This window comes from Anser anser, assembly GCF_964211835.1.
Source record: "Anser anser genome assembly, chromosome: 25".
NCBI classification, from domain to species: domain Eukaryota; kingdom Metazoa; phylum Chordata; class Aves; order Anseriformes; family Anatidae; genus Anser; species Anser anser.
Genome location: NC_139746.1, coordinates 2,114,094 through 2,137,855, shown reverse-complemented (window position 1 = coordinate 2,137,855; position 23,762 = coordinate 2,114,094). Strand labels below are relative to the sequence as shown.

At 42.6% G+C, this 23,762-nt stretch overlaps 1 protein-coding gene across 4 annotated transcripts in view; it reads left to right on the top strand.

Moving 5' to 3' along the window:
• CRTC1 (CREB regulated transcription coactivator 1) overlaps positions 1–23,528 on the top strand; it is a 52,904-nt gene extending 29,376 nt beyond the window's left edge. For 2 of the 4 annotated variants that reach the window (XM_083811195.1, XM_083811196.1), the window contains exons 9-14: positions 2,366–2,502; positions 3,045–3,296; positions 5,469–5,570; positions 10,690–10,776; positions 11,606–11,786; positions 12,585–23,528. In XM_083811195.1, the coding sequence (XP_083667321.1) occupies positions 2,366–2,502; positions 3,045–3,296; positions 5,469–5,570; positions 10,690–10,776; positions 11,606–11,786; positions 12,585–12,796 (971 nt within the window). In that variant the 3' untranslated portion in view covers positions 12,797–23,528. The remainder of the gene's footprint in view (positions 1–2,365; positions 2,503–3,044; positions 3,297–5,468; positions 5,571–10,689; positions 10,777–11,605; positions 11,787–12,584) is intronic. The other 2 variants (XM_083811198.1, XM_083811197.1) reach the window with 1 other exon arrangement.
• The last annotated feature ends 234 nt before the right edge of the window (positions 23,529–23,762 follow it).

Genomic DNA, 23,762 nt, shown 5'->3' with positions numbered 1-23,762 from the left:
ATGGAAATACCTTAAGTAGGCCTTTTGTTTTCATTCCTTTAGAATACTTTTTTTTCCAGTGAGGATTCTTTTGGAGCGTATTTTGCTTCACCTGAAGCAGATTTTGTCTTTTGAGCAGTCAAAATGATACGGAGAGTTTACAAGGTTTGCTAGTTTTTCTAAGCTTGATTGCCTGATTTTTGAAAATATCCTCAGTAGTCAGGATTCATGATACAGAAGGGCTTTGGGAAGCAATACCAAGTGCACACTTCACTCTCACTATGGTGCCTTTGTGTCGAAATCGTTGCCTTTTGAGCGTAGTTTTTGTTGCAAGTACTTGCAAAATGCTGCTGCTGTTTGAGCTGTTCAGCATGAGTCTGAGCTTTGTTGGGGCTTTTGCACTTTGGCAATACTGATAGTTTTATTTAAAAAAAAATAAAAAAAAGCCATGCTGGCAGTTTATAATGTTCCTACTGATCAACTGATAATTTCAAGACTAGTTAACTTAAGCAAATGGCCTAAACTGGTGATTGTTATTTTTTTAATAATTTCCCGAGGTCCTCCTTGTGAGTAGGGTTGCGTTTTATTGTCAGTGACAATTGCAGCCGGTTGATTCCTAGAACAGAAGAAAAGTGCTCTATCCAAAAATAGAAATGTATTTCCTGTGTTAGGCAGGATTCACTTACCCACTTAAAAATCCTCTCATCTATTGGTAAAAAGGAAATAATTCTAATCAGGTTAATGTAGTGTTATGGCTGAGCAGTTACATTTAAGAAGGAAGCAAGAATACAGTTTACCCCTCTAAGTAGAGAGGAAATCAGCAGCTTTTGGCACCCTTCAGAAAGCTTTCTGGTCTCAAAACAGACTACACAAAGTTTCAGGGATGGGCTCTCATTCAAGTAGAGCGTAGCAAGGCTTTGTTAAGAAAGGTGGTGTGTATATAAAAAGAAACAAACTACTTCCATGGAGTTAGGCCAGACCGGGTTGCTAAATTTTTTGCGCTACCCGTAATTAGCAGAGTAAATGGTATAAAAGCAAACCAGTAGGTATGTAATTGCTTTGAAAACATTTCCTGATCTATGAAAGATATTACAAATGAGAAAGGTACATTCATTGATGAGTTTGCTGCTTTGTGTTGGAGACTCTCCCATAGTTTAATCAATGGCGTAGTCAGTGTTTTGGCTTTTTTTAAACTGATATTCTCAAACCTTCCTTTCCTTTCCTTATCTTCGAGATCTTGAGCAGAAAATGTAAACACTTCTGAGCCTTTTGTAGGAGCTCTGTGCATTGTGCAGACATGCCTGTAGCAGCCCCAAGTAAAGGTGGGGAAAAACACCTGTCAGGTTATGAAGAACTGCCAGCAACTTAGGCTACACATTTGTGCATTTGAGGTTGTCAGTTCGCTGACATGTTCCATGAGACGGTGTTGATTTTTGAAAACATCGTGCGGGAAGCCAGGCAGTCTTCAGAATCTGCTCAGTTAGAGCCAGTTTGCCTGCTGGCTCCTTGGCAGCCCGGACTTCCTGGCTCCCTGGCAGCCTGCCTGGAAGCCTTGAGCAGGTGCCAAGTGCTGAGGAGCTCTCAGGCTCTTGTGAATTCCTCCTTTCTGGCAGCTCTGGAAGAACAGCTCACTAGAGAGATTGTCCTGAAATTGCTTTCCAGGGTGTCTCAGTTCCTCTAGGGTGAGGCAGAAAACAGGAGAGGCTTCAAAGCTTGCAGGTTTTATCTTGAATTTGAGTAAAGCTAAATTACTTTTAGTCTGTCCCTAACCCCTGCTAGGTCAGGGCTCTTTAGAGTGCGAGGGATATTTCCTGCCTTCCTGTGCACTGGTATGCCATTAAAATGGAGTACGTCCTGTGTAACCAGTTTTTCTTCTGCATTTTCCATTAAATAGATGTTTGCTTTTTATAATAACACAAGTGCCTTCTGATTAGTCTTGTTACATGATCTGTTATCTTCTTCCTGAAGTTTCAGCTCTTACAAATAGAGGAGAACATGCTGCTCTTGGACTCTTTGTGTGCAGCCCAGGGGCGTGCGAGAACGGTGCCTATTGTTTCCATAAACCACTGGGGAAGCACAGTGCTTCTGGAGCTGGTCTGCTTATTTCAATTCCAAGTCGGTATCTGTGCACAGTCCTGCACAACTGTGACTGGTTTAGGTTCAGGATAAACAACCACAGGGATCTTGCTCTCTTCCTGATGCTTTTTAACCTGACAAAGTTGCAAATTAGCTAACGAATTTCAGCCTGATTGGCCTAGGCACATTCAGCACTTTGCGTCGTCAACCCAGGCCGTACATTTTTGACAGATCAAGTAATTACCTCTGTACCAGTATCAACGAACCGTTGCTCCGTTCCCATTTGAGCTCGTTTGTTCCTTACTGGCAGGAATGACAACGACGCCAGCCCCTTCCCAGCAGCACCGTCAGCCCACCGTCAGCCCTCTCTCGTTGAGCGCAGACTCGAGGCGACCACAGTCACAGCAAATGTCTCCTACGCTTTCCCCTTTGTCACCAATTACTCAGGTAGGACCTTGCTTGGAGAATTACAATTTTTGGTCACAGGTGATTTGTTTTACTTCACCTAGGGGGTAAATGACTGTAACTTCATCTTTCTTGTTCTGTAATCTTCTTTAAATGTGTTTGTTAATCTGTACCTTAAAAAGTGAGAGGTTTGTAGAGGACACAGATTTTACTTTGACTTTTCTAAAACCTTGCTAAACATCAAGACACTTTTCTTTTGAAGACGTTGTCCATGAAATTTGGAAGACATTTCTCTAATCCATGTGAGAAGCTCAGTTAGCTTTTAAAATTGATTTCATAATGCGATTCCAGTACTGACTAGCTTTCAATTCCTCATCTGGACATTCAGTTGGGCTTTTGCTTATTGTACAGCGAAGATGATACTAAGTCCTCTGAAATATGGTCTTGACTGTCTTTAAACCTTTAGGTAACATTTGAAAATGCAAGAATGATTTAGTGTGGTTCACTTGATGTGAAACTTAATATGCTTGAAAATTAAGGGGAGTTACCTGCCAGTGTGGATGATTTTTATTTTTCTTTTTAAGGCCGTGGCTATGGATGCGTTGTCTCTGGAACAGCAGCTTCCCCCATACCCATTTTTTACCCAGACAACTTCCCAGCAACAGCAGCAGACCCAGGTGGCAAGTACCCTGCCTCAGAATACTCCTTTAATGCAGACCTCTGGTTTACAGCGAGGAACACAACTCCCCCCACTCTCCGTCACGGTACCTTCTACCATCCCACAGTCACCTCCGGGTAGCCAGACCCAACCATCAATGGGAATAGACATCAACTCGGTAAGCGTGGGTAGAGCTGAAAAAGATAAAGCTTTCATTTTGAAAACGTGGTAGCGTGCAACATAGAGTCAGGGTTCAAGCTGGACAGCCCTTGTGATAGGTACACTTCTAGGTGGAGTCTGAAGTAGAATGGTTTTGATTTAATCCATTTTCAAATGCTTTATAGACAGAACTTGGTTTTCGGGTGTGCTTACGGTGGCCGTAGTTTCATAAAATGGTGTCACTTGTGACTTCGTGTTTGATTAGAGCAGCCTGAATCCTGGATATCAGCATTTATTTTATAGCTTGCTGCTGCTGTTGCATTGATACTTTTTCAGGCTGTTAAATATAATGCACCTCCAAAATGCCGTAGGCTTGAGGAGTTAACAGAACTTTGATCAAGAAACCTGCTAACAAGCAGTTTCCCGAAGTTGGAGAGAGCCAGGCACTTTCTATATTTAGAAACCTTTCATTTAAAGGATTTATAGAGCATACATTATTATCCCCCAAAATTGGATTTGTAGCTGCTTTTAGATCTTGATAGGAAATGGGTTATATACCTACACAGGAGTGATGATTTCTGGGCAGATTTCTTTCCGTGCTGGTTTTGCCATGGTTTGTTGTGAAATGTTCTCTCTCTCTCTGCATATAAAAGTCCAGAATAGAGAGCGAGATCAGGGTAACAAGCTAGCTGAGGAAGAATTTCACAGCTCGTTCTCTGGTCATTGTGCCCCTGCTCTATCAGATCCTGGTTGCCTGACCTGTAGTGTCCTCCTGGCAGTGTTGTAATGACAGTAACTGGTTAGATAATGGGGAGAACTCGTTTTTTATTGATCTAGCACTAGACCATGGATTTCATTTGTGGATGAAATTTTAACGATTTGTGCTGGTAAGTGCTTCTTGAAGGAAGCTACTTCCCTTTCAGGATTAGAAGGGGAAGAAGAAGGCCAATTCCGGCAGTGGAAAGGATACCGACCTACTCAAAATGTGTCCAAATGTTTTGATTCTAATACTTAGGGTAGCTACTAGTACAGATGATTTTCATTCTTCGCTTTCTGTGTTGCTTTCCTCATCCTAAACTTCTTTATCACCTTAACTTTTTGGGTGCTATGCTTATCTTTTAAAGCAACTGAAATTGCATATAAATAAAATTTAAAGCTAGCTTATCACAAAGCCATTTGAGCTGTGCTACAGTCTCACTGACAACTCCCGTGCAGGTTATTAAAACAGTATTGAAATTCCTTTTGCTGTAGTTTGGATGTCTGCTTGAAGTGCATCAGTAGCAATACATAATGTAAAAAGGTTAAGACATTTTCTTGAGATCTGTAGAGTTTAATGTCAGAAAGCATTGGTTGTTCGCATTCTCCTGCACCGCATAGCTCTCTGATTAAATTATTCCTTTTCTTAGAACTATTGGATTGCAGGTTTTCTTCAATCATCTGTAAATTTCTAAGGCAAATATAATAGGAAGAGCTGTACTTAGTTTACATTAATTACTGCAGCATTCTATTCAAATGCCTTTGAGATTTTTAATTTGTTCAAGCCTAGGGTTCTCTGTGAGCAACAAAAAGGTAAATCTTTGAAAAGGTGTTCTCAGGAAGACTGAGAACAATATAAATATAACTAATATTAAACCTGCAAAACATTTCGTGAATTTTCAGACAGTGTCTGTTCCATGTCTTGGGGTGAAATGCAGCTTTGAGAAGGATTTTGGTCTTTGTGGTTATGCCCTTTGATCTTGATAACACAGCTAGGCTGTTGAAGATTAGGCAGGGTAAGGTGAGACGGATTTCCAGAGTGTTGTAAACGCAGGCTAAGAATGTGTGGGTATGGCAATCGAATTTGACTTGAAAATACTCCCAGATTTTGAGACTGCTTTTCCCTAAATTGTTCGCTGACCAACTTTTTCTTTTAATCGAACTCAAAACAGTGGGGAAAAAAATATTTAAATAGTTTGGTTGTACAACAGCCCTGCCCTGCTCTTAGATCTCAGCCAGACGAGACCTTGCCAACGCCGGTACCTTAACTTTCTCCTTTTTGCGGCATTGTTCACAGCAATCGTGTCTTCATATATAGCCAAGAGCTGCTGAAGAGGATGGTTCTCCCAGCTTCCTCAAGCTGTGTGCGCCAGCAGTTGATAACTTTCCAACCTTCCATCAATCCCATGGTCTTTAATTCTGTGTTGTTCTGTAGGCTTCACTCCAGCAGTACCGCAGTAATGCTGGCTCCCCAGCCAACCAGTCTCCCACCTCTCCTGTCTCCAATCAAGGCTTCTCTCCTGGCAGCTCCCCTCAAGTAAGGGACTCTGTGCTTCCACAGGCCTTGCTTCTCGTGTTTGTTTTTAGTTGAGTCTCTCCATTACTGACCCATAGTTGCCTCACTGTAACTGTATGTGCCTCATGCATTCCTGGTGTCTCATCTTGTTTGCAGTTTCATTCAGTTCCAGAGTTTTTCAATAGCTGGTGAATTGCCTTTTTATTGATCAAAGCTACTCGCTTGAGCACTGTTAACACGGTTATTTCTGTGGGGTGTACCATGGACAGAACCTCGAGGTGTATCCCTTTCAATTAGTCATATTGTGGAGGAGCTGACAGATAAGGTTGGGAGGGCAGGGGAGAGAGAGAGGGAAGCTTGTTAAGTGCCTCCTGTAGCAGGAAAACTTCCTGCAGCACTAAATCTCACTTGTATGGCCAAACACATTTACATCAGGACCTTTTTCACATGGGAACGTACACTTGGAAAGAAAACATTGCAGAAAATGCTCTTAAAATAAGCAATCTGTGGCCTGAAAGTAACGGGTTAGTGAAAATGCTGTCTTGCATGCCACCTGGTTTTTCTTCCTGTGTATGTATATCTGTACATCCACGTGTCCTATATGCAAGTCTTAGCTCAGTGTGCATGTAAACCTGTGAAAGGGAATTCTTATCTGGCAGTTGCAAGACAATTAAAAGCAAGCCTTCTTTAAGGGTGCCCTAATTGTAAGGGAACCGAGTGCGTTTTCAGCACAAAAATAATCTGATGTTCCTGAAATAGATCCACGTGGCTGTCCCTTTCCCAAATCCCACCTGTAGAAACAAGGTGAACAAAATTCTTACAGAGCATCACAACAGAGTCTGAAAATACATTTTCTGTTTCGTCATTTAACGTTTAAGGCTGTAAGGAGGATCCTATCTAAATAAGTGCTGCCCCTTCATGGTTCCAAAGCAGAAGCTTCGTCTCTCCTTGCCATTAGCCAGAGACAGGTCACTGGTAAGCTCAGTAAGAGATCCGAGTGTCAGGACTGTCTGGATTTTCTTAACCCTTGCTTAATTGCTTCTTAACTTCTTCCTTCTGCCTGCTTCTGCCAGTTCTGCTGTGTTCTGTGTGTGGCTCAGAGGAAACACGCAACCTTACTTCTCTAGGCTGTCACCTAGAGCGAAGCTGTTGCCAGTCTTGCTGCAAATTCTCAGGTCAAGTTGTCACTTGGGCAGCACAGACGATTTTGATTTTGTGTTTGATTTTCTTTCCCCCTTGACTTCTCAGTAACTCTTGGTTTTGTCCACAGGCTTGTTGCCGCCGGTCAGTCCAAAGTACTGGAGTGTAGGGAGTGCAGGCTTGGCTATGATTTTACCTGCTGGGCCTGTTTTACCCTGTAAACTCTTGCTTGTGTTCTGCTATTTTCAAGCAGGACACCGTAAGTCATGCAAAATGAGAAGGGTTTATTAATACTACTTAACTTCAGTATTGTCCTCTTTAAAAGTATCCACGCAGTTCTTTACTTTGGCTAAAATAAAAACACTGCAGCTTTCCTACCTCTGTCAATAAACCAAAAGGTAGCAGTGGAGAGCGAGTTGCCTGTGGCAGCGGACTTCTTGAGGCTGCAAATACAGGTGTGGAGAGAAGCAATGGGGAAAGAAAAAGCTGGGTTGTGATTATGGGGGCAGCTCCCAAATAGCAGGATCCGTTAGTCTGTAGAATAATCTGCCACAAGTAGAAGCAGGTTGGTTCCAACACCAGAACGTTCCCATTGTGGCACGGTCTGGCACTGGCTGGTGAGAGTGGAATAAAGTAGGTGTGACCGGGTAGACGTCTCCCACTTGCTCCTGTTTCTCCAATTAATTTTAGGTTAAATCATTCTGCAGTGAATCAGTGTGATGTGAGTGACATGCTCTAAAAATAGAAATCTGTGGTTTGATTTTTATCACATACGGTTCATTCACCAGAAGCTTTTTTTTTTTTTTCATCTTTCCACATCTCCAAATCTATTTGCTCTCGTGTTTTAGCTGGCTGTTTGTTACATGAAGGCCTTCCTGTTCAAACACGAATTGAAAAGCTCTGCTTGTAGTTCTCAGCTTTGTGTTTGCATGGCTTTTCACTGACGGTGGCTTGTTTATTACTACTGTGCTTTTCTCCTCTAACACCTGGCATACACTTCCAATTAGATAGAAGTCTGCTTTTTTTTAGCAGAATGGCTGAATACTGGATAATATGGTATGTATTTTAGACGAATAATTTAAGCCAGAGGTTGTGTGGTTTTCTTTTTTTTCTTGCAGTCACCACATCATTAACCCAAGGAGATGTACTGTTGACAAAACAGACCTCATCTAGTGTTTCTGTAGGAGATGGTGTTAGCAAGATGTTTTTCAGAGTTGTTAATAAATTATTTTAGGACTCTGAAGTGTTGAAGTAATGACATTTCCAGTTGGTTTCCTTTGGGAGATTCAGTGCTTAAAAATGTAATAACTGGTACACTTCAGAGCTGAGGGAAAACATGGGCTTGTAAGTTTTGTTAGGGGTTACGAAGGTAGACTTGCACAAGTAGATTTTGGTCTCCTGTTCATTATTTTTCATGTTGCCTAAACTTTTTAGCTTGGGAGCAGTGCTTAGTGGAATGCAAAAATCTTAGGTTTTGCCCTACTTCTGAAAAGCTCCTGTAAAAATGAGATGTCAAAAATTAAATGAAGAAAAAAACCCATACTTTGTTTCTCCTTGGAGCTCTCAAGTAGAAACTGTATTTCTAGTGCTGGTCCAAACCAGCTTTGATTTACATGGAGTAGGTGACATCCTGAAGTGCACGTTTTTCGTTAGAGATTGTTGTAAAACATCACACGGTTCTGAAGCTGTGTCTGCTGCTTAGGATGGGAATGATTTTGCCGTGATAGTGAAGCTGCCTGGTCCTGATCTGCCTGCTCCAGTTAGCTCTATGCTCTCTACACTCTGTTTTTTCACGCAGCACATGCAACAGGTTGAGTAGCCATCAAAACATGCCGATCAAAGTGTAACAGGGCAACAAGCAAGATGTCAGTGGTTTAAAGAAGGAAAGTGCCTTTAATTTTTTTTTTTTTAAGTATAACCTCACAGCAGGGCTTTGCTTTCCTCTCATCCGGTGCGACGTGCTCTTGTGATGTTTGGTCACTTCCTCGCAGCCCAGTCTCACAGGGATGGAGCAGCCCCCTGTGGTGCTGAGGACCGGGTGGTAAATGGGAAGAGAGTCTCCAAGTTCCCGCTTTTACCCCTTTCTTAGGAGAGCACTGAGTAGGGCGTTCAGTTGCAAAGCTGTCATTTCTGTTCTGCAGTCACAGCTGTGACACATCATAAACGCCCAGGAAAGTGAACTCAGTGAATCAAAATCTTACTTCTGTCCATAAAAACCTATTCAGGCCCTATTTAGTCAGTCGTAAGGAAGAGGCAGCTTCATTCAGTCAAACCCTTTCTTACTGAGAAGTCCCTGTATGATCTCTGACAAAGATTTGGAGGCAGTTGTCTGCTGCTATTCCTGACCCTGCCAATGTCACGCTTCTAAGCGCAGCCCCTCGGAGGTCCGTGAGGTTTGTGTTTCAACTTCCCGACGTTATCCAGCAGCGCCGTTCTGCAGCAAATTTCTCTCTTCTCAAAGGGCATCCGAACCCTGCCCACACCCTCGCGTGCAGCTGGTGGAAAGCGCTTCGCAGTGATGCTCCAGGCGGTGCTGGGATCAAACAGGATCTGCTCAGCAAGGAGCTGTGCAGCACGCGCGGCTCGTGTTGAACTCAGCGACCTTCCCCACAGAGCCTTGTTCTTGGGCTGTGCATTCCTCCCTTGATGCCACATTTATCCGAAAACGTCCGTCTAATGTGATAGCTGAGGGTTCTGGCTGGAGGTGGGAAAGGTTTTGCTTGCTTTAAAAAGAACAGATGATTGTTTCTTTCATGCTAGTCCCCTCTCCTGGAGGGTGTCGGCAGTTTTGTGCAAGACTTTCCTTCTTTTCCTTGCATGCAGCCTGCAAATAAAACTGAGATGTGCTACCGATGTAGGAGGAGAATGCTTAAAATGTGGCGTGCTGTTCGCTGAGATGATTTTCATGTTCACTGTTGTGGACATCACCCCGTGTTTTTGAGTACCTTGATCTTTGTTCAGCGTTTCTGACTGGCGGCTGGTGTAACCGTCCTTGTACCTCCTAGGCTTCTGCTTAATTACATACGCTGCTTAGGTTTTTAAGGAGAAAATTTGTAGCCTTCTTCTTTTAATGTGCAGATAAAACAGCTGGAAAATGCTATGCAAGGTATTTAACTCCATGCAAATCGGCTCTTGTACACACCATCTTTTATAGATGCTCCGTTGTGAGCTTGCTTGCGATGGTTTGAGATACGGAGCGATCTCTTTGTGGTTTCTCTTCTGTGTGGCAATTCTCTGGGGTAGTGCTGAGCATTATTAAAATACTGACCTAAAATTCTTGGTCACCTTTAGAATAACTGGTAAATGATGGAGAATCACTGGTAAATGATTGCCATGCTGAGCGGACAGTCAAATTAGCAAGGCCGTACAATTCCTCCTGAGATTCTTGTCTCTGAACCACTGGTTCCATGCTCTACTGGGCCTTCTTGTTAACTTTTCTGATCTCCAGCTGAAGTGCAATGACTGTAAAATGTCAATTTTGTTCTGGCATGTTGTTTTCTCGGTGAAGCTGGCCGTTAAGCGGACACGAGGCTGCGGAGGCAGTGAGTTAGCCACTCCCTGTGTGCTGGCGATCAGCTTTGCATCGCGTTTTGAACGCGCAGTTTGGCTCTGTCTGGGTTCGTCTCTCACCAGAACAAAGAAGTTCACCAAAAAGCTGCAGTTGCAGAGCGATTTTTATTTCTCGTCTTACCTAGCGCACTTGTCTGTACTCATAAATCAGAAGTTTTATATGTTGTATGTCCTCCGTGAGGAAGTTTGTTTGGTTTCCTTGACTGTATTTTTGTGCTTAACGGAAGGCAGCGTAACGTGGAAGGATTTGTGTGTTGGAGGGAAACGCTGAATATTTACGGACTTGGTGGTGGTTAGTGGCTGGTAATAAAACGGGGCACTGCTAACTAACTTCTGAGAAGCATCGGTTGGAAGGCTCGAGTCACTTGCACGCCGTGGGTACCTCTGTTTGTGAGATTTTTGCACCATAAAGACTCTGTTTTGTTTTCAGCATTCTTCCATTCTGGGGAGTGTATTTGGTGACTCCTATTATGATCAGCAGATGACAGCTAGGCAGGCTAATGCCCTATCCCATCAGGTGAGCAAATTCATCTCAGATTTTCAGCTATGTTTCGGCCACTTTCAGCTTAAAGTAAATATAATTCAACTCCTGATTATTTTGTGTGATAGCACATCTTTGTCCTTTTAAGTTTACCTCTCATTTTTAGTTCGCAATACTTAGGGATTTCTTTTCTTTTTTTTCCTCCCCATTCTTCTTTTCCCCTTTCCTCCCTCTTAGCCAACATAGCAGATGTTTTTCAAGGTGTTCTGCCAAGTTTATTGGATTAGAAATAATGAAAATAAATAAATGCAGACATTTGTGGCTACAGCCACATTTGGGAAGGGTTCACGTGTATGCGCTAACAATGTTTACTCCTAAAATTGGCAAACAAGTCATGTACAGTACCAAAACCTAGCAGGCAGACCTGCACCCTCGTTGCTTTGGCCATCCAGTGCATTGATTCATTCAGCTGTTAAACATGCTCTGGTAGCAGATAAAAGTGAGACGGCTTCTGAGAGGCAGTGCTTGATGGGCAGATACCTGAATTAATGGCATGAATTGTTTCATTTATTTGTTTATTTTACCTTGCTTTAAAGCTACCTTTTCTTTTGTTCTTCCGATAATGAAAGCAACAGTTTTATTTTGGCATCAATTCTCCCCTCATTTCCCTGCACTCTGAATTTGGCAGTGAAGTATTCTGGAAAGTTAAGTGAAAATAGACCGTATTTTGATCAACAAAACCTAAAGATGAATTTGTTTGCCTGTCTTTCTCAACTCTACTTCCCATACTTGAGCTTTGTAAGTTATTTTTGCTGTGTTTCTTGACGGTTGGAAGTAATAATTTCCTTTGTACCTTGGTCTTCAGCTCGAACAGTTTAATATGATAGAAAACGCCATTAGTTCCAACAGCCTGTACAGCCCTTGTTCCACCCTTAACTACTCCCAGGCAGCCATGATGGGACTTACCGGCAGTCATGGCAGCTTGCAGGACTCGCAGCAGCTGAATTACTCCAGCCATGGAAACATCCCCAACATCATTCTTACAGGTAAGGACATTGCAGACTTACCAGACGAGTAAAACCATCCCGGTGCTGGATTTTATCTTCGTTGTGCAACGTTAGCAGTGAGCCAAGAAAGGAAAAGGGTATTGTCACCTTTGAAGGTGGTGTTTCGCCTTGGGTAAATGTTCGTGTTTTGGTCTGGCGTATTTCCTGAGTATTTCGGGGAGCCTGACGGCCCTTGTTTAATCCCAGCGAGCAGGCAGAGCGTGCAGCAGCAGCACTAATTGTCTTACAGAGCTCCCCTGCCTCTGAAGTTACTGCATCCTCTGCCTCAGTGAGGGAGGAGCTGTGAAAGCTGAACTTTTTCCTCTGCTGCTCCGTTCAAGCTTCCCCACAAAGGATTTTTTAGTGTTACATATGGTTGCGAATCTGGTCACAGTTGGACATTTGGAAACAGTTTCTGCACGGATCACTGAGAAAACTGTAGCGTAATCCATATTTCAGCCCAGGACTCTTGCTGATTAGCATCATGTAAATTGGGGTTCTTGTTCCTAAACCTAAGGGAGCGAGAAGAGGCTGAAGTGGCACCAGTTTGTAGCCCCCAAATGTCCATAGATGAACGCTGCTTTGTGTTGGGTCGTTACGATGACTTTGAAATGCTCTGACAAATCTGTAATTCATCCAGCTGGAGATGAGGATAGATTTTTCTCATCTGAACTCTAGCCTTCAATAAATTATTCCAGGATTTTTGCAAGCAGTATTATCACTTCATCTAATTTTTCTGCCTGGAGAATATGTATTTGCTAAGGCCTACCAGTACCTCTCTCTTCCTCTTCCCCACAGTGACAGGAGAATCTCCTCCCAGCTTATCAAAAGAACTGACCAGCTCTTTGGCAGGAGTGGGCGATGTCAGCTTTGACACGGATTCCCAGTTCCCTCTGGATGAACTCAAAATTGACCCTTTAACCTTGGATGGACTGCACATGCTGAATGACCCAGACATGGTCCTCACCGACCCCGCCACAGAGGACACGTTCAGGATGGACCGGCTGTGAAGCGTGGACACCAGGAGCTTGGGAACGGCGCTTGTTCCTGGCGCCCAGCCGAACTAGAGAGTCCCATGGGTCAGTCGTGTCAGAACAGGGGTTACCGAGAGCGGTAGCTCTGTCCTGTACAACGTGTACAATGAGTAAAGCTTGTCGTTCTAAGCTTGCAGCGCTGCAGACCCCTACTCCCTGTCGCACCGTATTTCACCCCTTACCCACTCGTTGCCATTAATGAGTAAGGAGTTTCCATCAGCCTTCTCCTCTCCAGAGCCCCCCCCTTCCCCCCACCAAAGCTCCAGCGTTCAGTTGTCAATTTATCCTTTGCACTAGGAGGGGGTGTTTTTCGGGCAGGCGAGGAAGGTCCAGAGCCGAGGGTAAAGAGATTCTTTCTAACGTACCAAATCGTTGGCTGCTGCTTGGGACGGGGAAAGGTGCCGAGGACTGTCCCCCCCCCTCTCCCCCCACCGATTCGAAAGCAAATCTCTGCGTTGCCACCCTCTGGGAGGGGCTGGGGGAGCTTCTGCGGTTTTGACTCTGCTTCGTGACAGCTGCTTTGTAGAGTAAAACGCTTCTTCCTTTATCGATATGCCATGTTTGTTTCCAGGTCCGTTCCCCTGACTGTCGTCCTGCACCCACTGCCTCTTCTCATGCCCTGAGCAAACTCGTGTACTTGGCAAAGCGGAAAAGCAGCCGGGCAGCCCCACGGCCTTTTGTAGCTGGCTAGTCAAAAAGGCGACTGTAAACACTATTTTCAAAGCTTTTTTAACAAATATATATGTAATATATATATATATTTATATATATGTATACATATATATAGCATTTCTGAGCACACAAAAAAGTACTATAATTCATTACTTGATTAGCACGGAGGAAGGATCAGAACATTTTAAAGCAGCTAAAAGAATATAGGAGACTAACTTGCAGAGTATATTTCTAACTTTACTTTGTGAGAGATTCCTGGGCAACAGGAAGGGCATTTCTATAGCAATGCCTGGCTCAAACCATGATGACTATTTTTTATTTTTTATTCTTATTCATTACTTATTCTGTTACCATTATTTATGATTTTTTTTTTATTTAAGTATTTGGATATTAGCAAAGTAGCTAAACTACATACAGCCAGTTGAAGCACTCTACATAATACTTGTACAGTACATCTTTTTGTGTTTTTATTCCAGAAATATATTATATATATTATATATATAGGTATTTTTAACTAACTGGAATTTTAAACAGATGCTGAGCAGAAGTAAGGAAGCCTAGGGCAAGTCTAGATGTTTCCCTCTTATATAGTCGAGATAGGGTGGCAGGAACTTCAATATTCCTTCTTTCACCCTGGGGAAAAAATAGCTTGTTCCACAGTGAAATAGTACTGTATCCTTGAACAGGTTGAGATTCTGTTAAATTCATAATAGACTATTTCTGTTAGTCCTTGTTAATATTCTGTGCTGCAGTAAAACGGAATGGTGAATGACACTTTATCAATGGCGGATATAAAAAAAAAAACAAAAAACTCACTGACTGAGTTGGTGATTTCACTTCAATGTCACGGCTGAACTTATGATGATTCCCAAATCTCTGCACCTGGGACTTTATCAGATCTGAAAAATATGTTTAAGGATTTATCAAGAGCCCAGTAGACGTAGAGCAGTTACCAGTGGCACTGTTAAAATGTTGGCAGCATTGCACTGTAACCTGCACGGTAACAGACCCCGTAAGTACACGTCCCTTCTCAGTAGAAGTTAGGAATTAACATTATTTTGAGTTTCATTAACAAAACAAAAATTACTTTGTGCATAACACCCCGAATGGGAGGTTAATGAATACCAGCTAGAGGAAAGCATTTCCACGCAGTAGGGGGTGGACATCCGCAGCTATTTTTGTTAAATACAGCCTCAATAAAAGAGCTGGGGATTGTTTTCATTTCAAGACGAGTTGTTTTCTTGTTTCCCCATGCCCATCCCTGGCATGGGCGTTCCATATCTGCTCTCTTTCGACTCAGTCTGCATCACCTGAATTTGTATTTTGTCTAAAATCGTCTCAGTTCTCTCTCAGCTGTCATTTTTCTAAGCAAAAAAAATCCCCTCAGCACTTCTACCTGGCCTCCCTGCCCCGTTCCCCTCGAGAAGGATTTTCTTGCTGTTTTCAGCAAGCGATAACGGAGGAGCTGGACTGCTCTTAATGAGTTATACTAGGTTTCTGTGTGCTTCCAGAAATCTGTGGGACGCCGTCCTGAGATTCATGCAAACACTGCTGAGCAGAATCGTTGTTGGGATCTCTATAATTTGGGTGCGTGTTTGCTCACATCTGTGCCATTAGTTGACCATTTGCACTAAAAGTATTTTTCTTTAGATCTCTTTGCTTACCTGTGTCTTTTTCTTTTGTTCCTTCCCATGCAACTGAAAGGTTAGCCTGCATCTTTGTTGAAAAATGTTTGTTAGGATTTACACCCGGTAGTACATGCTAACTCCTGATGTCTGCTTGTTTCAGATTGCTAATGCTTTTTCAATTTAAGAAAAAAAAAAAAAAAGAGGTAGCTTCGAACAGGAGGATACCCTAAAAGAACAAGAGTATTTGGGGCACAGGTGACTCGGAGTCCTTTGCTTTGAAACAGCCGAAAGGTACAGTGTGAGTCGGATACGCTTCTTGCAGTTCACATAGTCTCTTTGACAGTACTGTTAGTTCCTCGATGGGATTTCTGTCTGTATCGCTCTCTTGTTCGAATGACTCTCATGCATGTAAATTCTTGTTTGTGATCTATTTTTTTAAAACCAGAGTCACTTCAGAATGAAGCATCCAAGTAGGAGATCAGATTCCTAACTGGAGACTTTTACAGGGAGCTGTTGCTAAATGCTACCTTCTAATTTTTTTTAAAACTACATGTGTATATAAGAGATCTTGTTTATTAGACTTGTAAGTAGACATTTAAAATGGCCTTAATTTAAAAATAACACGTCTGGATGCAACTGTCAAAATTAGGGACCATCTAGTTGAGAGAAATACAGGTTTTGTTCCTTTCTTGTGGGGCAAACGGAGAAGGGTGCTTTGAGAGTGGGAAGAAGATGAAGTCATCGTGGGAAGCAGATGACGGCCGTGTATGAAAATGTGCTTCATCTCTTAAGGCCCGGTAGCGGGCAGGCAAGCTGCTTTTATTACTGACCCTTTGAGAACCGGAGCAGTTCTTTCAACAGCTCTTGCATTTTGCTTCCCAGAAGGCCAGTTTCTTGACAGCGTCGCGTACGAGCTGCGCTTGGGAGGGGTTTTTCTCCCCCCCTCCCCTTAAAGGTTATATTTTTAAGTGCATATGCATAAGGCTGGTTTTAAAGCAAAAACAATACTAATTTGTTAAATGTAAACGTGGAGCGGATCCCCAGTGTTTTGGGAACAAGTGATAATATTTAAAAACCTATTAGCACAGTTTTCATTTTAAATTGTGTGTAAAAGGGTGAGAGCTGTTGGGAGTGGTTGCCCCTCGCAGTCCAGGGATGGATGAGAGCAGAAAAAAAAATCACTTGGCAAAAAAAAAAAAAAGGAAGAAAAAAGTATTATTTGTACCTTTTTCAGTTAAATCTTGAAACTGTCTGGTGTCTCAAAGGGTTACTGTCCAAACATACCTGCTGAATGAACCCTCCCCCTCCCTACAACATGTGTTTTTTTATATATATAAATATATATATTAAAAAGTTCCCAAGCTAGACTGTTGCATTTGCCAATACAATGGGGAATTAATAGGAATAAACTTTCAGTGTATAAAATACTGTGACTTTCAAAAGAAAAAAACAGACTTCTGCTGTTCCTTGCAGTGCAGGTGGGTGGGGGGGGGAGGCTCTCGTCGTTGTACATAGCAGTCTGCATTCTCTTTCCAATGAATCTGCACAGGCCGAGTTGAGGTCGTTCTCTCTGCTGCATGTGTGACCGACCGCAGGCAGCACCCAACCTGTCAGCTCACTACTGCTTCTGCATGTCAGTGAACACTTCGCCAGCGATCTTTGACTGTGCAAAATCTTTTCCTGTACAGAGAACCTTTGAGTTTTTCCTTTTTTTTTTTCTTCTTTTAAAGAGGGGAAAAGGTTTCCAGAAGGAGGCTGCAAATTAATCGAAGAAATTATTAATGATTTGTACATTTTATTACCTTTTTGAAAATTAGATTGGATTGAGTTTCTTAAAAAGTGTGCCTGAGAAACCCTGGTGCAAAGCCATGGAACAGAAATGCTTGAAACTTTCAGCTAAGAGGAAGAGCTGCCCTCTGAGTGTTTGTAAAGAGCAGCGTCCGATAACGTAGAATTGCTCAAATATCCTTCAAAAATTAGGTGTCCATTTCTAAAACCTCAGATTTCTGTAGGAAAAAAATACTTAAGGCTGGAGATCTGCCCCTTGCTGAGCATGGTACTCGCCTTGGAAACCCCCTCTGTCCCATAAGGAAGAGGAAAGCCCCCTCATCATACCCTAGGTTAAATTGTATGCTGTGCTTTCAGGAGAAAAGCGTTTATTCCTCTGACAAATGGAACCCCCGTCACTGTGATGGCAATGTGAAAGCGCAGGTAGCGTTTGTTACATGTGTATGTTCTTTTTAAAAAACAAAAAAGCGGAAAAAAAAATTTGTAGTGTTCCTGTTCTTTGTATTTTTAGTTGCATATTATTTATACTGCGCAGTGTAGGCATGGATTGCATGTCAGTTTTCTATGCGGGCACCATGATGACATTATAACTGTGTATTATAAATCATTTTTACCTTTTTAAACAGAATCATTGTGTGAAATTTCTATACTGCAAAACAAAACACTACATTACGTACAATATTCATTTGTGTTATTTATTTTCTTTTTTGTGGGGGGGGAGGGGGGTGGTTTTATCTGTGGTGTATATTGCCTTATGTGGGCTTGACCAATTTTATCAAAATAAAGGCCTAAAGGGGTAAAATATGTTTACTGTTTTCTTCAGTAAATTGACTTGTGGCTGCCATAGAGGCAACTGCAGGAAAAGTACACGGTAGAGAGCGTAACAAGGAAGCAAATGCACGGCATGGAGAATCCGGATAGAAATAAAATGTCGCTGTGTGATGTGCTGACCGCAGGTAGCGAGGAGTGCTGGTCTGAGAAGTGGTTCAAGTCTTACTTGTCAACTTAACGTTGGTAATTACCTAACGAGCAAGAAGAGCCTTGTCTAACCCTTTCAAATACATCTGCTATAAGTCAGTTCACTTCTTTTAAGGAAACTAAGTAGTGGGGAACTGAATAGCGGTCTTCTTTTGGACCAGCAGTGAAATCTCTTCTCGCCTGACCTAACGCTGCAGAAAACGGACAGCACAGATGCTTTGCTCTTTATTTGTTGCAGGTTTTCTGCTTTTTGAAATATGAAGAGTGTATGAGCACTGTGGATTTCTGAAGGTTACAGGTAATGAGAGCAAGTCACAGAAAGAGCAAGAACAGGTGCCAGCACCCCTTTTTTCAGGCTAAGATGCAGCGTGTCCAGCGAGGCCCGTGTGTTACAGAGCCTGCAGGAGCCATCCCCGCGTGATGCTTCTCGTTGTACGTGGTGCTTTGACTTCCCTCCTGCACTTTGGTTTTTTTAGAGCAGACGTAGAGCCTCCTGTCCTTGGGTTTCTAACACGGTGAATCTGTTTTGCCCTGATGTGTTGTGTTTTGTGTGTGCATCACGGTGCCAACAGCATCGCGGTGATGCTCTTTGCTCTGAGAGCTGGGTTTGGACAACCACAGCAGGACAGCAGCGTGGGGGGCCCCTGCGTTCTCATGGGCTGCTGTAATACTTGTCGTTACTTCTGTAATTTCCTGGGTGAGTTGTTGGGTAACTAAATTTCTGTCTGAATTTCAGTGTTCCCTAGTTATTGCTGTTTTCCAGGTATGGCTGCAGTGAGGAGCCTTCTGGCACAATGCTTGTGCTGGGGTAAATGCTCAGTAGGGCTGTAGAGGTGCTGCAGCCGCATTCAGCACAGAGAACGAGAGAACTGAGCAGCTGCGTTGCGTTAGACTGAATGCAAGTGTCAGAGCATTTCTTTATATGTTGAACTGTTGGGCTGTGCTGGCGGCGGGTCCGTTAGTTCCTGTATTTCAGTGCGAAGAAGCGGGTGGCTCTCACGTCTGTGTTGTCCAGCCGGGTCCTGGAGAAGATTTTGCCATCGCACTCGTGCTCCCGGTGGCTGTGGCTGCGCAGCGGGGCGGTTTGCTGTGGCTGTGCGCGTTACAAGGGAAAAGGCAGGTGACTCTGCTGGGAAGGAGCCTGGTGCAAGCTAGAAAGTTGGGAGGGTTTACAGAAAATACCTTGTCTGGTTTATGTAGGCTATTAGAACAAAAGTGTTGACTGCTGGCTCTGCATGGGGGGGGAAAACTGACAAAACTGTGAGCATCCTGCAGAGCTGCGTCTCTTTGGATTTCTGCTGTTGTACGTCCCACCTTGCAGCTGGGGACTGCGGAACAAAAACCAGAGCGAAAGTGCTCGGCGGTGACTCCTGGCTCTGGAGTCAGCAGCAGCTGTTAGGAACCTGTCGCTACGGTGTCTGTGTTTCCCTTAATGCTGTGCCTGCCATAGGTATTTCTGTCATCGCTGTCACGTACGCGAGACACTGCTCTCAGCGATGACAATACTTCAGACGTTTTCGTACAGCATGATGATAAGGATGGAAATGGAGATGACAGGTTAGACTATTTTACTCCTTAATTTTGCCTGCCTTCAGCCTATACAAACTCCTAAACTACTACTTGTTAAATTTGCAGATAGTATTTCCTCTTGGTGGCGGATGTGTTCAAACAAGACTGATAAACCTATCAGCAGAAAAGCTAATCAAAGTGTTTGTGGGAGCTACGTGTGGGAACATACTGCTCCAGAGATAAGTTACGTTTTCTTGCCGTCCTTTCCAGCTTTTAGGAAACTGATGTGTCATTGAAGTAGGGCACATATTAAACTAGTTTGTTTTAGAGTGTGGACATGCTGAATTTAATTTGTCACTAGTTGCATGCTCCTTTTATTGAGCGCTAAACTAAAAATAACAATTTGAACAGTAGCTCTGGCTGGGAACGTTAATTATCTGCTTCAGATAGCAGCGTTGTAAGCTAACAGTTTTACCCATGTGCGAAGGGAGCACTTTATCTGAGCTGGTGTAAGAAACCCTCCCCGTTAATAAACAGCCTTCTCCTACGCTGCCCGGTGGGAGATTGGAAACAGGCAGCGGAGCCAGGGATGTTCCTCGGATGTCCCTGTGCTCACCTGGGAACCTGCTCCTGCCTGCATGCGTGGGCCTTGGGACCAGCGGGCGCGACGGCGTTTCAGCTGCTAGGCACCGATTCCCTTCGAGCAGGCTGATGTCAAGAGGCTGGATTTTTTTTCCTTAAAACCCTGTTTTGACCAAGTTGTCTCCTCTGCTTTGAGCTAATGGATGGAAACGAGCAGCTGCGAGCCTTTGCTCTTGGTTAGTGTGACCGCAGCTGAAGGAGCTTGGCTGGGATGAGAGGCTGGAGTCTGGGCAACCTTGTGTGCATCAGCGCTTCGGCAGCCAGGGCACCGGAGAGTTTGCTTTGTATTTTGTTTCTTCGTTGTGTTTTTTAAGCTTGTCCAGGTGCTGTCTGTTTGGGAGAACTCTGTGTACACGTGTCCATGCTTGCCCACTCACCTAGAAAAAGCGAATTTAAAACCAGCAGTACTTGTGTGTCCCTTTGGTGCTAACGATGGTGGCTTTCCTGTCTTGCAGCATAAACCTCAGCTTGAGGTGTGCTTTAATTTCAGTTTTAGAAGTGGAGGCTTTGTAGTCAGACGACCTGAGCTAGGGTTGGACTAGTTTGCTGCTAACTGTGGCAAAAAGCTCCGACGGAGGGCACCGAACCTGGGTGAACGCGGGGAGCAGGAGAGGAGGTGCCGGTCATGTTTGTCTCAGGAACTTAACCTGGGGTCTCCGCAGAGCTGGCTCGGTAAGGTTTGTGTCTGCCAAAGGGCACCCCAGACATCACCTGGTTTTGAATTAGCAGGCATGTTTGTGTTAGCGTGGCTTTTGTTGCTCTTAAAATGGTTGTTGTTTAATATCTGTTAGATCAAGTTTTTGTAGTATGTAGTTTATGTATTTCTCATTTTTCTGTGGCACGTGAGTCAGGCTGAAGTGGACCTTGCTGTGTTAGAAACCAGTAGGTGTTCAACATGCAGGCAGATGAGTGAAATGACAATTGCTTTCTTACAGTATTTTACTCTTCTACTAAATGTTTTCAAAACCCTCAGAGGCTTGGGGTGGGTGGGAGGGCAGTTAAACCACATGAATCTTATCTAGATTTCATTTCCTGGTCTACCTTAGAATATTCGTCAATAAACAAAGTAGGACAAACAGACCTAAGGTTGCAACAGACAGCGCTCAGCGTGTGAATCAGAATGCCGAACCGGTCACAAAATCTCCCTCCCTGCTCTTGTCCCTGGAAAATTTGCTCTCCAAGCGGGAGCTGCATTTGAGCCTTACGCTAACACACTTAACAAAGGCAGCATCACCCAGCTCTCAAACATGTATGTGAAAATGAGACAAAACCCAAATAGTTGGTGCTTCTGCTGGAGAAATGCAAGTCTCAGAAACTGTAGAGAGTGAGACTGCTTGTCCTAAACAGAGTCAATTCATCGCTCATTTTTGTGATTTGTACAGGGCCAAACGTTCTCTGGATTTGACACTTCTTTTCTGCCAGAGCAGAACTGCTCGCTGCGTGATGGTTTCCACTTGTATTTTAAATGTCTCAAAAGATTCTGTTTACTGCCTCCTTTGGGAGGTGATTTCGGTGTGGTGCGAGGAAAGGAAGGGAGGGGATTGATCTGTGTCGTGTTGCTTTGAGGTTCCAAGTCTATAAAACGCTCTCTAGTGGAACTGCTGTGTGACAGCACGTATATCAAATGGAAATTTGCCTGACTGTAAGCTCTGATTCATTCAGTTTTTCTGTATTGAGTATAATTACAACCTCATGCAGATAAAAGCTTTTAAATCTATCCAAGGGCACGCTTTGCTGCAAGTAAGCTGGGAGGTTTTTTAATTGCGGTTGAGATTTCTAAATAGGAAAACGTAGAGTTACAGGAAAATGTGTATTCTGCCCCTGAGAATGTTATTCTTTACCACATGCAAATTTTGCTAAATCTTTAAAGATTAGTCTGAGACCTGTGCAGATTCATCCACCCTTCAGCTCTTCCCGTAAATGTGCAATAGAAGTTCTTCCCTCAATAAGCTTAAATTGTCATAATTGACTAATGGTGAAGGGAAGCCTTGGATAAGGCTTCAGCTCGCGCTAAGAGGTTTATATTTGTAATGAATCTTGACTAAATCTGTGAAAGTAGGGCAGGGTTTTCAGATGTGAAGTCAGTCTGAGCTAGTATCATTTAAAGAGCAAAGTACAAAGGGATATACTGACAAAGTGCTGTTGGCTCTCATTAGGGACATCTGCTTTCAGAATGCTGTATCTTACTCTGCCTTTTGAACTGCTGTATCTGTACAGTGAAATGTAAAGTTCATTTGTACATGTCCTATGGATTATTCAATCCAATTTTTTTATACTGTGGTTTAGAAAAAAAAAGGGATGAAAGGTCTCCATTTATAAATCTAATTTAACAACTGGTTTCTGCAACTGTAGTAGTGGAGTGTCCGTATTTCCTTCAGAAATTTTACAGGCTTAAACTTACTCATAGAAATTGAGTTGAATTATAATATACAAAGGGCAATTTTTTAATTCAACAAAATCTGCTGTGGCTATTTGTCAAGAAAGAAAAGCAAGCAGTTATCAAATATCCTTGCTTATACGTTATTATTACAAGCCTCCATTTGAAAGGAAAAGATTAAGCTTGGCTCAATTTTGGAATTTCTAAGATGTTACATATAGAGACAATAAATAGGTAAAACTTCTGTTCTTGCAGAGTAGATGATGAACATAAAAGTTACGTGATAATATTTATGGGGCAAAATGTTGGGGGGGATAGGGCTTGCTTAAACAGAACTTTCTTTACTTACTGGATCCTGAATATTCATGGCATGAGCATCTACACGGGAGATAACCGTGTGTATAAATATACTGTATACACATCCACCGATCTTTGGTCAGCATTATACAGCATAGTAATTAAAATATTGTATTTCAGTCAGCTATTAACTAATAAGACAGTAGATATTGAGGTTTTATTTGGGGAGGAATTAGAACTTTTAGATACTTTTACTTGTTACCTTAACAGAGCCCCCATCTGTGGAAGGATTCCTTATAGAAGAAGTGGAAGTAAAATGTATTAGTACTTATGAAGGGAAAGTTTGATTTTAATAAAATTAAATACAGCTGCTTTTGGCAGCTTCTCTCACAGACTGGCAGCTAAAAACAACTTTATGTAGTTCATTGAGCTTGGGGAAAAATGTCAGATTTATGCATTTTCAGAGACAGTATAATATACTGTTCTTTACAAGTTAACTTTTTCTATTAAAATAATTTGTGGATTATTTCACTGATATATGCAATCCTATATTCAGCTACAGTGTTGGTGGCACAGGAACTCTGGAAAAATTGTCCCTGCGACATAAAAGTTTTATTTATTGTGTTTTTCTATAGGTAAAGTGGAAAACTGAAGTTGGCTTTAAGTGTTTGCAATCTGAGAAATGATGTGAAAAAGCAGCTCAACTAAATGTACATTCTTTTCAATCTTTTCTTTTTTGTGTGAAGGCTTTTGTCTTTGTATCTTTGCATTATTTGTAAATGAAATGTAATAAAAGTTCAAATGCTTTTGTCTCTGGCTGCTTAGCTTTTTCTTCCTTAGTTTTGTTTGTTGTTTGTTTGCTTTTTGACTGAAGGTTTTCAGTGTTGAAATTATTAGTGTTTTCAGTGCTCATGTTTATAAAGAAATGGCAAAATTGAATTATTTTTGTTATCTGGCTTCTTACAGCTCTGAAAACTGAACTCCATGTTAGTCTTCATGAAGGAACTGCAGACTGATCTAAAAGATGGAAAGCACTGTGATAAGTCTCAGA